Raw genomic sequence first — 15,363 nt, forward strand, 5'->3', positions numbered from 1 at the left:
GACTCGTCAATGAAGTGGACTGAAGAATGTCCTGCAAATCAAGAGCGTTAAGCTAACAGTGTTTTCTTCAGGCCTTCGCCTACTTAACGGCACATTTTACGCCGTTTGGTGGTGAATGTTGTAAAACGTGGTCGTGGACGGAGAAGCATCGACGCGGTGAAACACTGTTTGTGTCATTTGTTCATTAACGCCTGAGACGCGTTTTCTTGGTTCTTGTGTTCCTGCACCAGATGTTTGTGATTGAGGGGAATTAGGAAGCTTTACATTAACTTCCAATAAACACGGGAGAGAAAAGAGCTTCAGCACCATTTAAATGTCAGGTGTTAAACCTAAACGTCTCTTTCACGTTGTCACTAAAACGTTTTCTCAAATCGTTCTTTCCTTCTCACGTTCTCCAAAAAGAACCAAAACTCTACAAAGTTTAACCGAAGGACGGAGACTCAGAAAGGCCCCGAGCTCGCCGCCGCGCTCTGACGGCGAGGACTCGCTCAGCGTATAAATGGATCCCGATCCCGCTTGGCTTCTGCATCTGGAACATCTGGCCTCAATCTGCCCCCCCCACCTCCTCCAGGGAGACGCTCTCCGCTTAGGGTTTCACTCTGCAGCGCCTGCTGGGGGTAATCGTGTGCGTGTGTGTGTGTGTGTGTGTGTGTGCGCTCAGACCAGAGAACCAATCTCAGTATTTTTGTCTGCAACGTGGGCAGAGACTGGTGGTCCCCGCGATGTAACACACACACACACACACACACACACACGAGTGTATTTCTGAACGGCGGCCAAGTTTGTGATGGGGAGACAAAGACGAGAGCTGACCGACTCCCCCACAAAGTCGACTCCCTCGTCCTCCCGTCTCTCTGGTTCACGTTACAGGCGGCGCCGGCGGCGAGGGGAGCGCGTCGTAAAGGGGTCCGTGGTGCGTGCAGTGGTCGATGGGTAGGAATCACCTGGGGGGCTCTGAGCTGCATCCCGGCTTCTCCTCTCAGGGAGCCTTCACACGGCCGACGGTCCGGACCGCCGACGCGTTGATCCGTCGTCTCCAAAAGCTGATTTAACGACGTAGAGTACGAGGTGGAGCAACGAGGGCTTCCACATTCCATTTGACTGACATGAGACCCCATGACGTAATGCGTCCAAGTCAATAGACGCCCCCTGTACATGTGTGCATGTATGTGTGCACTACATTTCCAGATGTGACAAACATCAGGTCCTCACAGAGCAAACCGTCAACTCTACTTCTCTGTAGTGACCAGCAGGGGGCGACTCCTCTGCTCCCATAGACGTCTATGAGGTAATGACTCTACTTCTCTGTAGTGACCAGCAGGGGGCGACTCCTCTGCTCCCATAGACGTCTATGAGGAAATGACTCTACTTCTCTGTAGTGACCAGCAGGGGGCGACTCCTCTGCTCCCATAGACGTCTATGAGGTAATGACTCTACTTCTCTGTAGTGACCAGCAGGGGGCGACTCCTCTGCTCCCATAGACGTCTATGAGGAAATGACTCTACTTCTCTGTAGTGACCAGCAGGGGGCGACTCCTCTGCTCCCATAGACGTCTATGAGGAAATGACTCTACTTCTCTGTAGTGACCAGCAGGGGGCGACTCCTCTGCTCCCATAGACGTCTATGAGGAAATGACTCTACTTCTCTGTAGTGACCAGCAGGGGGCGACTCCTCTGCCCCCATAGACGTCTATGAGGAAATGACTCTACTTCTCTGTAGTGACCAGCAGGGGGCGACTCCTCTGCTCCCATAGACGTCTATGAGGAAATGACTCTACTTCTCTGTAGTGACCAGCAGGGGGCGACTCCTCTGCTCCCATAGACGTCTATGAGGAAATGACTCTACTTCTCTGTAGTGACCAGCAGGGGGCGACTCCTCTGCTCCCATAGACGTCTATGAGGAAATGACTCTACTTCTCTGTAGTGACCAGCAGGGGGCGACTCCTCTGCTCCCATAGACGTCTATGAGGAAATGACTCTACTTCTCTGTAGTGACCAGCAGGGGGCGACTCCTCTGCTCCCATAGACGTCTATGAGGAAATGACTCTACTTCTCTGTAGTGACCAGCAGGGGGCGACTCCTCTGCTCCCATAGACGTCTATGAGGAAATGACTCTACTTCTCTCTTGATTTATTCCCTCAGTAAACACTGTAAACATGAGTTTATGGTCTCAGTCTCTAGTTTCAATGTTCATTTAGTGAACTATGGACCATTTAAAGTCAAACAGACCATAAAGCAGATGATGCTTTAGGGCGGGGCTACACGCTGATTGACAGGTGTCTAAATTTGCTCTAAATCGCCAGTTTTTAGGGTGAATCCTGAGCGACGGGTTTAAGGGGTGAGTCCAGTCGAGACACATACAGACACACATGCACACACACACACACTCTGTTAAAAGAAAGAACACAGGACCCAGAACTGAACAATGTCACTGATATCTGGGTTGAGCACACACACTCCCACATACACACACATACACACTCCATACCACACACACCCACACACACCCACACAGAGGAGGGCGACAGGCAGCCAAACTTATGAGCCGACCAATGAGCAAACAGGAAACCTTTGGGGACTTTCCAACGTTCACAAAACGTTTTCCTTTTGGCTCCATTTAGTTTGATGTCAGATTTACTCTGAGGGGGTTTAGGTTGACGTGTGTGTGTGTGTGTGTGTGTGTGTGTGTGTGCGCGTGTGTTCTCGTATCCAAGGCGTTTACATGTCTATGCGTGAGTGAAAGTGTTTTGGAGCCTGTGGGTCTGCGTATGTGCGCGTGTGCGTGCGTGTGTGTGTGTGTGCGTGCGTGTGTGTGTGTGTGCGTGTGTGTGTGTGTGTGTGTGTGTGCGTGTGTGTGTGTCTGCGTGTGTGTGTGTGCAGCTTTAGCTTTAAACATGTCTAAACATGGACGTAAGACGGACTTGATACCTGTTTGTCTACCTGTTTGTCTACTTGTTTGTCTACCTGTTTGTTTACCTGTTTGTCTACCTGTTTGTTTACCTGTTTGTCTACCTGTTTGTTTACCTATTTGTCTACCTGTTTGTCTACTTGTTTGTCTACCTGTTTGTTTACCTGTTTGTCTACCTGTTTGTTTACCTATTTGTCTACCTGTTTGTCTACCTGTTTGTCTACCTGTTTGTTTACTTGTTTGTCTACCTGTTTGTTTACCTATTTGTCTACCTGTTTGTCTACTTGTTTGTCTACCTGTTTGTTTACCTGTTTGTCTACCTGTTTGTCTACCTGTTTGTTTACCTGTTTGTCTACCTGTTTGTTTACCTGTTTGTCTACCTGTTTGTTTACATGTTTGTCTACCTGTTTGTTTACCTGTTTGTCTACCTGTTTGTTTACCTGTTTGTCTACCTGTTTGTCTACCTGTTTGTTTACCTGCTGCTGTGACTTTGTGTTTGTTGTTGACGTGGTGATCATATTTTGGGGGCGTGTCCAGACCCTTGGATCGGTGGTCCAACATCTGGAGGACAGGGGCGTCTCCCATTAATGCTCGTTAGGAGGCGTCATGGGTCACGCGTGTGTGTAACATGCAGAATGTGTCCTCGTGTAGTTCATGGCCCACATTGTGGGTCCTTCTCTGTCCTCTCTCCCCCTATTTTTATTTCATAATTGCCTTCCTGCCCCCGCGGCCCCCCGCGGCCCCCCGGCCCGTCAGGAAGGAGTGAACAATATGACCTTTAGTCTCAGCGATAACATTCTCCCACATGAATTCCCTTCACATTCTCACCGCTTAGTTTCACTCTGTTTTGCTTAGAAATGATCAGCCTGTGATTAACGGGGGGGGGGGGGGGGGGGGGGGGGGGGCGTGGGGAGGGAGGGGGGGGCGTGTGGGGGGGAGGGGGGGGGCGGAGTGTCTCGCCGCTGCTGCTCTTGTTGCTGCTGTCAATCAAAAGAGTTTAAATATTCAACCCTTCAAAGAAAGACGTGAGAGCGACTTCATGTCTTCAGACTTGTGGTTTCATTTACATCCTGCAGGATGTTTAACGGCGGCTGACGAACCTGCGGGAGGAACGAAGAAGGTCGGCCCACCTTCACCTTCATCTTCACCTTCATCACATCACATCACGCTGCATCAAGAGAGATAAGCATCTTTTTCTTGCTCCTCTGGAGGGACAAAGAGGTGTTTCCTCCTAAATCCTGCTGGTGACCTGATCGGTGCGTCTGTTGTGCGTCTGTTGTGCGTCTGTTGTGCGTCTGCAGACTTGACTTGAAGGAGCTTTTTATTTCATTATATACATATAATATATATATTTATATATTATAAATATATATATATATATTTTATATGTTGGAGGCGGTCATAAATCTCTCAGATAAAATGAGAAACGCCATAAATAACACAACAGCAGATGTGCTGATTGGCGCCATCTGCTGTGTCAAACCTTTATTCTGAAATTACAAGTCAAACAAATTAAATCATAATTGCATTTATTTATTAGCATTTTGTACTGTAAATAAACAATAAATAATAGTATATAATTTTATATATGACGGAATTAGGGATCATTTACAAATGAATACATTAAACTCATTCTGCTTCCTATTAGTAGTTATTAGTAATTAGAGATGGTTTATTTCCTTAAATAGAAATTGACGACAGGAAAAGAAAAAACATCTTAATGGGTCATAAAAGCTTTAATTTCATAAATAAATGACAAAATAGTGAATTGTGAATGTTACAGTGTGTAGAGATACAGCAGATAAACCCTGTGACATCAGTTCTGATTATTAATCATATTTCATATCTCATTTCCTGTGAGGTCACATGACCACCACAGCGACGCGGACAGGAAGTCACGGTGTCACGTGACGGTTCTACGTTCCTCCACCAAAATGATTCGTTTACTAAATAATGTTTCCTCTGATCATCGATTCACCCTTTGACCTTCAAGACGTCAGAAACCCCCGAAATGATGAAGGTCACTCAATCGCTCGATCAAACTAATCACACGTTTGCATTTTTATCCCAAAGAGAAATTCTAACTTTTGTATCTGCAGTAAAAAAGTTTAATGTTTTGTAAATATTTCATCATGTTTACGACAAACATTCAGTGTTCATCAACACTGAAGAGCTACGAGGACGTCACATCCCGTTTGGTTTGATTTCATTCTGACGTTCAATTCATTTAGTTTATTGTGACTAAACAATCTCTATTAAAATGGCCGCCGGACCCGACGAATGCTGATATGTAACATTCCTCCTCGTCATCATCTTCATCATCATCCTCCTCATCATCATCCTCCTCATCCTCCTCAGCACGTCATCAGAGTCACTCTCAAACATACAATATTGCACAATCCAGTGAGTGAACACAGCTGTGAACTCTGGCCCACTTGTACCACACACACACACACACACACACACACACACACACACACACACACACACACACACACACACACACACACACGCACACACACACACGCACAGAGACACACACACACACAGAGACACACACACACACACACACACACACACACACACACACACACACACACACACACACACACACACACACACACACACACACGCACAGAGACACACACACACACAGAGACACACACACACACACACACAGAGACACACACACACACACAGAGACACACACACACACACACACACAGAGGCCAGTTAGGGTTAGTGTGTGTTTGTGTGTCTCAGTGCATCTTAAAGGAGCAAAAGTTTTCATTAGAAGAATATTTGAGGCTCTTCTTTTCTTTTTTGGTTTAAAAAAATAACCTGGAGTTTGTTTTCTTTATTTTAAAAGATCAGACGTTTTAATCTGGATTTATTTCCCCAGTTTTAATGCAGGCGTGTGATTTGATTTAGTTCAGAATGTGCATCTTAAAAGTGTGAACAACCAGCATTGTGTGTAGTTCTTTAATCCCGTAGATTAGGATTAAACGCTGTTTGAGATCAGCGTCACTTTCTTTTGTTCGATCGTGTTTTGGTTTTGTACTTCGGTGGACAGGAAGTGTCGTTGTGGCCCGACAGGAAGTCACGGGATTCTTAATCTGGATTTGGGATCATTGCAGTAAATAAAAGGTGTTTGTTTCATCGAGATAATCTTCCCTGAGGGGCTGACGCTCGGCCACCACGGTCACATGACTTCACTGACCTGTGTATGAATCACATGACATGCGAGGGGAGGGAACAGGAAGTGACATCACGAGTCCTCAGGACTCGTCAAAGCTTTGAATTGGATCATCTGCTCCGCCTACAGGTTCTGGTCCAGCCAGCGGACGTAGCCGTTGATGCTCCTCCGCCCGACGGCGGACGCCACGGGGGGGAAGGCGAACACCATGCAGCCGTGGAACCCGTCCTCGTAGTGGTCGCTGGTCACCGCCACGCCGGCGTCCCGCAGCCGCCTGGCGTACATCAACCCGTCGTCCCGCAGCACGTCGAACTCGCAGGTCATCACGTAGGCTTTGGGCGTCGCGCTCAGCACGGCGCTCTCCGCCAGCAGCGGCGCCGCCCGGGGGTCCGTCAGCCCCGGCAACGCGCCCGCCGCGCCTCCTTCCCTCACCACGGGCCGGAAGTGCTTCCTGCGCTCCGCCGGCAGCAGCGCGGTCCAGTCCAGCTTGGCGCGCTGGTCCAGGGCGCTGTGGTTGTTGGCGAGCAGGAGGGGCTCCAGGGAGGCGTCGGCGCCCAGGTACTGCAGCCAGAAGCGGGCCATGAGGGGCCGGTGGAGGATGGGCACGGCCTGGTTCTGCTGGTAGGACGCGGTGTGGAAGTCCAGCGCCTGCAGCACCGGGTAGATCAGCGCCTGCAGCTTGAACCTCGGCGCCGCGCCGCCGTCCGAGCCGAGCTGTGGGAGGCAAGCAGCCGATTAGGACGACCGGGACCGACCCGGCAACAGGTGAACCTTCCTCGCCGCCGTACCTCTTGGGCCACCGCGGCGGCCAGGTTCCCCCCGGCGCTGTCCCCGGACACGCACAGCCTCTGCGGGTCCACGCCGTAGCGCTCCAGGACCGGAGCTGACAGGAAGGCCCGCGCCGCCGCCAGCGCGTCGTGGTACTGATCCGGAAACACCGCCTCCGGGGCCAGGCGGTAGCTATGGCAACGGGAGCGGAAGACAGCAACGGGACGTTACGTGATTCCAGATTTTATGCCCGAGGCGTCTTAAATTCTAACGAAGAGCGTGTTCGGATGTAAACGATATTCTCACAGCTCGGATTATTCTTCACATAATAAACAATAACAAACAGATGGTGTGAACTCACTCCACCGACACGACCACGCAGTCCAGGTCCTCCGCCATTTTCCTGCAGAGACGGTCATATGACCGCATCCCTGTGGAGCACACGGGAGATCATGTCAACAACAACAGTCAGATTATGTCAACAACAACCAATAGTGAGATTATGTCAACAACAACAAATAGTGAGATTATGTCAACAACAAATAGTGAAATTATGTCAACAACAACAAATACTGAGATTATGTCAACAACAACAGATAGTCAATTATGTCAATAACAACAAATAGTGAGATTATGTCAACAACAATATACAGTGAGATTGTGTCAACAACCATATGCAGTGAGATTATGTCAACAAAAACAAATACTGAGATTATGTCAACAACAACAAATAGTTTGAGATTATTAGAGATTATGTCAACGACAATATACAGTGAGATTGTGTCAACAACAACAAATAGTGAGATTATGTCAACAAATACTGAGATTATGTCAATAACAACAAATACTGAGATTGTCAACAACAACAATGTCAATTATGTCAATAACAACAGTTAGTCAGATTATGTCAATAACAAATACTGAGATTATGTCAACAAAAACAAGGGGTTATTCATGAAATTGGCTTTAATAAATAAACACTCACGTCCGCTGCCCAGCGCCCACCCTCCCCCGTGGAAGTATACGACCCCCCTCTTCAGCCGCCTGCCCCCCTTCGGCTGGAAGACTCGGGCCGGCACGCCGCCCAGCTGGGAGTCGGTCACGTGCACGGCGGAGCAGGATCGAGCCTCCACCTCCTCCACCCAGGACACCACCCGGTTCAGCAGGTGCACCCGGTGGCACACGCCCAGCGCGTGAGCCACGTCGCTCTGCGGGGCAAACAGGTAAATGAGGAGGAGGTTTGTCGCGATCTTGATGTTAATCAAACGATCCTCGATACGAAGCAGATGAGCTCATCTCTCCTCTGACAAAGTCGTTTAAGTGAGCCGGAGAATTCTTCCACTTTAACAAAATAACATTTATTAGATGAGTAGACATTGGAATAGTTTGGAAATATTCTTGTTTGAGTAAAATAAAAACATTGGAATAAAATGAATTTGCATAAAAAATTCAAATGAAAAAAACATTATAATAAATGTTAAAACAAACATGGCAGCGGGCGTGTAAACCCGTCCTGCTCGTCGAGTAGAAACTTCAGTAGAAAAGCATGACGTCATCGGGTGTGTGTGCGTGAGCGGCCAAACACGTTATACACAGCAGCAGGGTCAAAGGTCACGCACTCTGCTGTGATCACCAGACCTTTAATAGTCCCCCGAGTTACACACTGTGTGTGTGTGTGTGTGTGTGTGTGTGTGTGTGTGTGTGTGTGTGTGTACTGCCTATAGAGACATAATAGTGTGTTCTACTCTCGGGTGGTGTAGTGTGGTACAAAGCACAGGATTCTACTGTCTATTCGATCGAGTTGCATCCTGTATGTTATGTATTATATTTCTACTGTTACATTCTATTCTGCTTTCATATAACATGTTACGGGTTATTGATTCTATTCTGCACTATTGTGTTGACGTCAAACTCTGCTCTCTTTGAATTGTGTCCACTCCGCTTTTTGTGTTTTCTTATAATGAATTCCTCCGTAGTGCTCCTCTCCTAGTGTTGTCCTTGTCTCTCATGATGTGAACATCAACCTGTCCTCCTCCTCCTCCTCCTCCTCCTCCTCACCGCCTGAATGAAGCTCCGGAACAGCGCGTCCAGCAGCATCAGCTTGACGGGCTCGCAGACCCCTCCGGGCAGCGGGAGGTAGACGTAGTACGCGGCCGCTGAGAGCAGCGCGGCGCCGGCCAGAAGGAGCCTCATCGCGGGCCGAACTTCTTCTTTCTCCGCCGGTTGAAGGCGACCGGAAGCTCCGCACGGGAACCGACGGACGTGGAGGAATGACACCGCCTTCAGAATAAAATCTGAGATTACATTTTCCACTCAGTGACACGACGACAATGCGGACAACATGCGAGGAGTGTCTTATTTTGAAGTCTTTTCTCAGGAAGTCGGGTGGGCCTTGCGTAATGTGGCTGCTGATGGGATATGTAGTTTTTTGTACGTTCGGACTAGACAAGGCCAATGTGTGTATGTGTAAATATTATTATCAAATTATTATAATATCTATTATTTGTATTATAATTCTCCAATATTTCTTAATACTACTAATGTATTTTCATTAGTTAATTTACAAAAAAAAAATTAATCAATTGTCCGGTAAAGAAAACATGAAATTAACGTCTCTGTGAATCCCATTTTGTATTAAATTCAAAGCTTTAAAAGTCAAACAATAAGCCTGTATTCGTCTGAGTTATTATTCATGGGTGTGAAACAAGATGTGGAGCTCTAATCTGGTGCAGCAGAGAACATGATTTCACTGTGACTTTCTTCTGCCCTCTTCTGGATCTTTACTGACGCAGTAGTTTTATCTCCTGTTGAATGAAGTTTGGCTGAATTAACACACAATGATGAAGCTGAGCACCTTTTCCCACCGTGTTCAGGAATGACATGCAAAAAGTCTTTCCTTGTTTCCCATAATGCAATGGCTCTCCTGTCAGACGATTGGCTCTACTTGCCTTCAACTGCTCACACCTGAGTCCAGTTAGTCAGCAGGGTGAGAGGGGGGGTGTTAAAGAAAGCTCTCCTCGGACACTCCCTGGTTTTAAATCTGCTTCAGTTGTGTGTTTTCGTGGAGTTGACGGAAGTGCTTGTGTTTGCTGCTTCACTAAGCGGCTTCTAACTGGCTGAAGCCATGGAGTTTCTCTTGAGGTAAGTGTCTACGTGTAGTCTCTTAAATGGTTGAGTCGTGGTAACTGAGATGTCTCGCCTAGGTGGTTTCTGCTGTCCTTGACGTCTGTTGGAGGACGTCAAGCTCATGGTGAGTTAGTGAAGTAGAGCAGCTCCTCCATTGGTCGTATGTGTGGACCAACATGTCTGCTCTACAGGTTTCAGCATTGGATATGCTGAGAAGCATGGCGGCAATGAAGTGCCAGTTGCAGGCTATCGACCATATTTAAATGGCTTTAAATCTGGAGACAGATCTTCGTGGAGGACTTGGCCTCGTGGTGGTGGTTCAACCTCAAATACATTTGAGGCAAGTAGATACAACACAACAAATAGCAAAGACTTAATCGGTCTGTGCCAGAAACTCTGTATTCATAATATTATCCTCAACAGCCACACATGGCAGAGACACATGGATATCTGCCTAAGCAACAGAAGCTCCAGATCTCCCATCAACCTAGCTATCATCCACAGCAGCAGCAGCAGCAGCAGCAGCAGCAACAACAACAACTTGGCTATGTTGCCCAGCAGCAGCAGCAGCAGCAGCAGCAACAGCAACAACAACTTGGATATTCTTCGCAGCAGCAGCAGCAGCAGCAGCAGCAACAACAACTTGGCTATCCGGGCCAGCAGCAGCAGCAGCAACAACAACCACCAGGCTATCCGGGCCAGCAACAGCAACAGCAACCACCAGGCTATCCGGGCCAGCAACAGCAACAGCAACCACCAGGCTATCCGGGCCAGCAACAGCAACCATCGGGCTATCCTGGCCAGCAGCAACAGCGACGAAATGGCCAACAGCAACCGCCCGGCCAACAGCAAGCGCCTCGCTATCCCGCCCCGGTCCCCCAGCAAGCGCCTCGCTATCCCGCCCCGGTCCCCCAGCAAGCGCCTCGCTATCCCGCCCCGGTCCCCCAGCAAGCGCCTCGCTATCCCGCCCCGGTCCCCCAGCAAGCGCCTCGCTATCCCGCCCCGGTCCCCCAGCAAGCGCCTCGCTATCCCGCCCCGGTCCCCCAGCAAGCGCCTCGCTATCCCGCCCCGGTCCCCCAGCAACCAAAACTGCCCTGCCATGGTGCTGCCCATGGTGCTGCCCATGGTGCGTCGGTGTATCCTCTACCCTCCCAAGCTCCAGCAGAAGAAACCCCGGCATTCTGGCTGTCCCTATTTGCCAAAGCTGCAGCATCCTCAGGCGCACCGCCACACTTGGTGTCCTCCCCTGCAGCAGCGGCCCCAGGCGGCCAAGGCTCCTGGCTATCCCCTCCTGCAGCAGCAGCGGCCCCAGGCGCCCATGGCTCCTGGCTATCCTCTCCTGCAGCAGCAGCGGCCCCAGGCGCCCATGGCTCCTGGCTATCCTCTCCTGCAGCAGCAGCGGCCCCAGGCGCCCATGGCTCCTGGCTATCCTCTCCTGCAGCAGCAGCGGCCCCAGGCGCCCATGGCTCCTGGCTATCCTCTCCTGCAGCAGCAGCGGCCCCAGGCGCCCATGGCTCCTGGCTATCCTCCCCTGCAGCAGCGGCCCCAGGCGCCCATGGCTCCTGGCTATCCTCTCCTGCAGCAGCAGCAGCAGCGGCCCCAGGCGCCCATGGCTCCTGGCTATCCTCTCCTGCAGCAGCAGCAGCAGCGGCCCCAGGCGCCCATGGCTCCTGGCTATCCTCTCCTGCAGCAGCAGCGGCCCCAGGCGCCCATGGTTCCTGGCTATCCTCTCCTGCAGCAGCAGCAGCAGCAGCGGCCCCAGGCGCCCATGGCTCCTGGCTATCCTCTCCTGCAGCGGCCCCAGGCGCCAAAGGCTCCTGGCTATCCTCTCCTGCAACGGCGGAAGCAGCAATGGCCCCTGGTGCCCCGGCCTCCTGGCTATCCTCTCCTGCAGTGGCTGCTGCCGCTGCAGCAGCAGGCTAGCTACTTTCTGGCTCAGGTAGCCTAGCAGGCTGGCTAACCTACCCAATAGTAGCAGCCACAGGTGCAACCAACCGGTTGTTACTATTGTGGCTGAAATAAGTAAAGTTTGGATGATGGCCCCAAAAGCCACCTACCTGTCGGCTGTGCCCCAGTAGCTGCAGATATGGCAGGTGCCTCCACAGCCATTCTACAAACAAGAACTATACAAATTTTCCCCAAGGAGCTCCACAAATGGTAGTAACATTGAGAATTGATATGGTCTTCAATCAATTCCAGAGCAGCAATGGGAAAGGTATGTGACTTTACTCTGCTTTGTGATTTCAAATAGATTGCCCTTTTGACGTGACATTTAATTTGTGTTTCAGACATCGCAACACTGGAGGTTCTACAGACTCCTTCCAATTGAGAGGTTTTATTGACTTGTCAGATTGTAATAAACTCTGTATCCTATAATCTCTTCAATAGATCTCTTTTTACAAAAGTACCACATCAAGTGATGGTTTATCTGATCCAAACACAATGAATATCGAGATCACAGGTTTCAGGGTTTTGACCTGAAACTTTTATTTGATGAAAGCACTGCTTGGCTCGGACTGTTGTGCAGGTGATATTATAATAAATCTTGGTATCCCAAGACAAAGTGTGAGTCTCCGCTGTGGTGGTCCCTTGTCACCAATTGGTTTGTCATGAGATGGATTTCCAGGGAAAGGGAGGTGTCCAGTTTGGGGACCTCAGAATTGTGTCCTTGGTTAATGAAAATGAGGTTGTTCTGTTCCTTGAAAATAAACTTCAGATGGCAATTGGATTTCTCGGTCTGAGTGGGAACTCACTACGGCATTGTTGTGGTGAAGCTTCAAGGCAAACGTCTTCATTTAGGAGTCCAACGCTGTGGGCGGGAGCTTCCTTCGTACGGTGAGTGGCTCAGAGGCACCAGTGTAAACCGAAAGCCGATATCTCGTCTGCCTCGGGGTTCCCCTGTAAGAGCTGGAAAACGTTGCTATGAAGAGGGACGTCTGGAATACCCTCGTACCCTCCGGCCCTGGATGAGTGGAAGCGACTGGATGGTCTTGTAGAATGATTCATTGCTGTAGATTAAACTCTGAAGCCAGTTTTCATTTTCATCCCTTTACCAATCACTTCCATTACAGATGACATCCTCCCCACTGGTACACACCCTGCTGTACATAATAAGCATTACGAAGTCTATGACCGACATGTGAAGCCCCAATTGGATAACAAACATCAGCTTCTCGGCCAATCAGATGGATACATTGAGATGATGTGGGCGGGATCAGATGTTACTGTGCAGATTGTTTTTAGTTGGTTCTTAAGTAAAGAGGCTGCAGCACAACATTGTAAAACATTTAGAGGAGTTAAATGAGCCAATATATTTAAAGTTAGAAGGCATAATTTTTTAGGTACCCTTTAAGATCATTTATTTTGATTCAAGAAGTGTTTTTAATACATTTAACATACATTATTTTCTAACTTATAAGAGTACTTGTTGATCCTTCTTGATCTCATGAATGTCCAATAAATATAACCAAGAAAAACAGTTTTACCTCCCGTTGAATGAAGTTTGGCTGAATTAACACACAAACGCTAGTGCACTTTATACTTAATATTTTTTAACTTTAATATTTTAAATGTTTAACTAACTTTATTCTCTTGTTTTATACTAACCCATAGCCTTATTCTACTAACCCATTGCATTAGCATTTTATTTGATTACTTGTGCACTGCTGTCTTGTTGTCTATTGTTATACTGTTTACTTTCACGCACCAACCGCCAAGACAAATTCCTTGTATGTTTGACATATTTTGGCAATAAATGTTTCCTGATTCCTGATGATGAAGCTGAGCACCTTTTCCCACCTTGTTCAGGAATGACATGCAAAAAGTCTTTCCTTGTTTCCCATAATGCAATGGCTCTCCTGTCAGACGATTGGCTCTACTTGCCTTCAACTGCTCACACCTGAGTCCAGTTAGTCAGCAGGGTGAGAGGGGGGGTGTTAAAGAAAGCTCTCCTCGGACACTCCCTGGTTTTAAATCTGCTTCAGTTGTGTGTTTTCGTGGAGTTGACGGAAGTGCTTGTGTTTGCTGCTTCACTAAGCGGCTTCTAACTGGCTGAAGCCATGGAGTTTCTCTTGAGGTAAGTGTCTACGTGTAGTCTCTTAAATGGTTGAGTCGTGGTAACTGAGATGTCTCGCCTAGGTGGTTTCTGCTGTCCTTGACGGCTGTTGGAGGACGTCAAGCTCATGGTGAGTTAGTGAAGTAGAGCAGCTCCTCCATTGGTCGTACGTGTGGACCAACATGTCTGCTCTACAGGTTTCAGCATTGGATATGCTGAGAAGCATGGCGGCAATGAAGTGCCAGTTGCAGGCTATCGACCATATTTAAATGGCTTTAAAGCTGCAGGTGGGGCCTCAGGGAGGACTTGGCCTCGTGGTGGTGGTTCAGCCCCCAATGTGTATAAGGCAAGTAGCTACAACGCATCCAATTAGTGGTAAGTTGAATGTCAGTAACCCACGTCTCTCCGTAGTCATCAAATTATCTTCAACAGCCACAAGCAGCAGAGTCTGAGAATCCGCCCCAGCAGAAGGTCCCCCAGTGGCCACAGACGCGTAGCCATCTTTACCCGCAGCCTCCCCAGGTGGCCCAACGACACGGCTACACCGCCCAACAGCACTGGCGACCACAAGAGCCCCGGGTGCCCTGGCAACCCATCTATCCTGCCCAGCAACAAGAACCACAAAAGCAACTTCCACAAGTGGCCCAGCGGCACGGCTATCCTGCAGGGCTGATACATCATCATCATCATCCTTATCCTCCTCCTCCTCCTCAGCATCATCACCATCACCATCATCCTGCGCAGCAGCAACAACAATCTGGTTATCCTGCACAACAACAACAACAACAATCTGGTTATCCTGCACAACAACAACAATCTGGTTATCCTGCACAACAACAACAATCTGGTTATCCTGCACAACAGCAGCAGCAGCAGCAGCAGCAGCAGGCTGGTTTTCTTCCCCAGCAGCCACACTACAGTAGTTATCCCACTTTTGTCTGAGGATCTCTAGTAATGGTTTGAACTGGTACACTTAGTATGGGCAGGGTGTGTAAATTAACTTGGTTTCAGCTGCTTAGATATCGATAAGTTATGTTTGTTTCAGCTATTGTAACACAGAAGTTCTACAAAGAATGCTTTCAACTTCGCAGTTGCATTGATTTGTCAAATTGAAATAAACTGCTTTTGTATCTTGTAATGACTTCAATGAAAGTAGATTTTCAACAGATTATTTAACTCTTGTGCAGAACTCTAATGTACTGCTTGTAGTAACATGCAAACCTCTGTCTGATCCCGAGTCTTTGTTTGGTGATGGTCAGCATAAGTACATGAAAGGCTTTTATGTTTTACTAGTTGTTGCTGCTCTATAACC

The 15,363-nt window shown here is 48.6% G+C and overlaps 2 protein-coding genes and 1 long non-coding RNA gene across 3 annotated transcripts; 2 read left to right on the top strand and 1 right to left on the bottom strand.

The window, feature by feature from the left end:
* Window positions 1-4,424: 4,424 nt before the first annotated feature.
* LOC120814852 (neutral cholesterol ester hydrolase 1) lies at window positions 4,425-9,141 on the bottom strand. The gene is made up of 5 exons (XM_040169923.2): window positions 8,930-9,141; window positions 7,857-8,079; window positions 7,233-7,302; window positions 6,892-7,063; window positions 4,425-6,817 (listed from the first exon to the last, which is right to left on the bottom strand). The coding sequence occupies exons 1-5, from the start codon at window positions 9,062-9,064 to the stop codon at window positions 6,227-6,229; spliced, it is 1,191 nt and encodes a 396-aa protein (XP_040025857.2). The 5' UTR covers window positions 9,065-9,141; the 3' UTR covers window positions 4,425-6,226.
* Window positions 9,142-9,833: 692 nt separating this feature from the next.
* On the top strand, window positions 9,834-12,373 carry LOC120814846 (uncharacterized). Its single transcript, XM_078096363.1, has 5 exons — window positions 9,834-10,012; window positions 10,075-10,121; window positions 10,189-10,337; window positions 10,421-12,212; window positions 12,286-12,373. The coding sequence occupies exons 3-4, from the start codon at window positions 10,261-10,263 to the stop codon at window positions 11,943-11,945; spliced, it is 1,602 nt and encodes a 533-aa protein (XP_077952489.1). The 5' UTR covers window positions 9,834-10,012; window positions 10,075-10,121; window positions 10,189-10,260; the 3' UTR covers window positions 11,946-12,212; window positions 12,286-12,373.
* A 1,492-nt stretch (window positions 12,374-13,865) lies between these two features.
* On the top strand, window positions 13,866-15,186 carry LOC120814850 (uncharacterized). Its single transcript, XR_013454213.1, has 4 exons — window positions 13,866-14,072; window positions 14,135-14,181; window positions 14,249-14,397; window positions 14,484-15,186. It is a non-coding gene; the product is annotated as an uncharacterized LOC120814850 (long non-coding RNA).
* The last annotated feature ends 177 nt before the right edge of the window (window positions 15,187-15,363 follow it).

This window comes from Gasterosteus aculeatus, chromosome 21, assembly GCF_964276395.1.
Source record: "Gasterosteus aculeatus chromosome 21, fGasAcu3.hap1.1, whole genome shotgun sequence".
Classification (NCBI taxonomy): Eukaryota; Metazoa; Chordata; class Actinopteri; order Perciformes; family Gasterosteidae; genus Gasterosteus; species Gasterosteus aculeatus.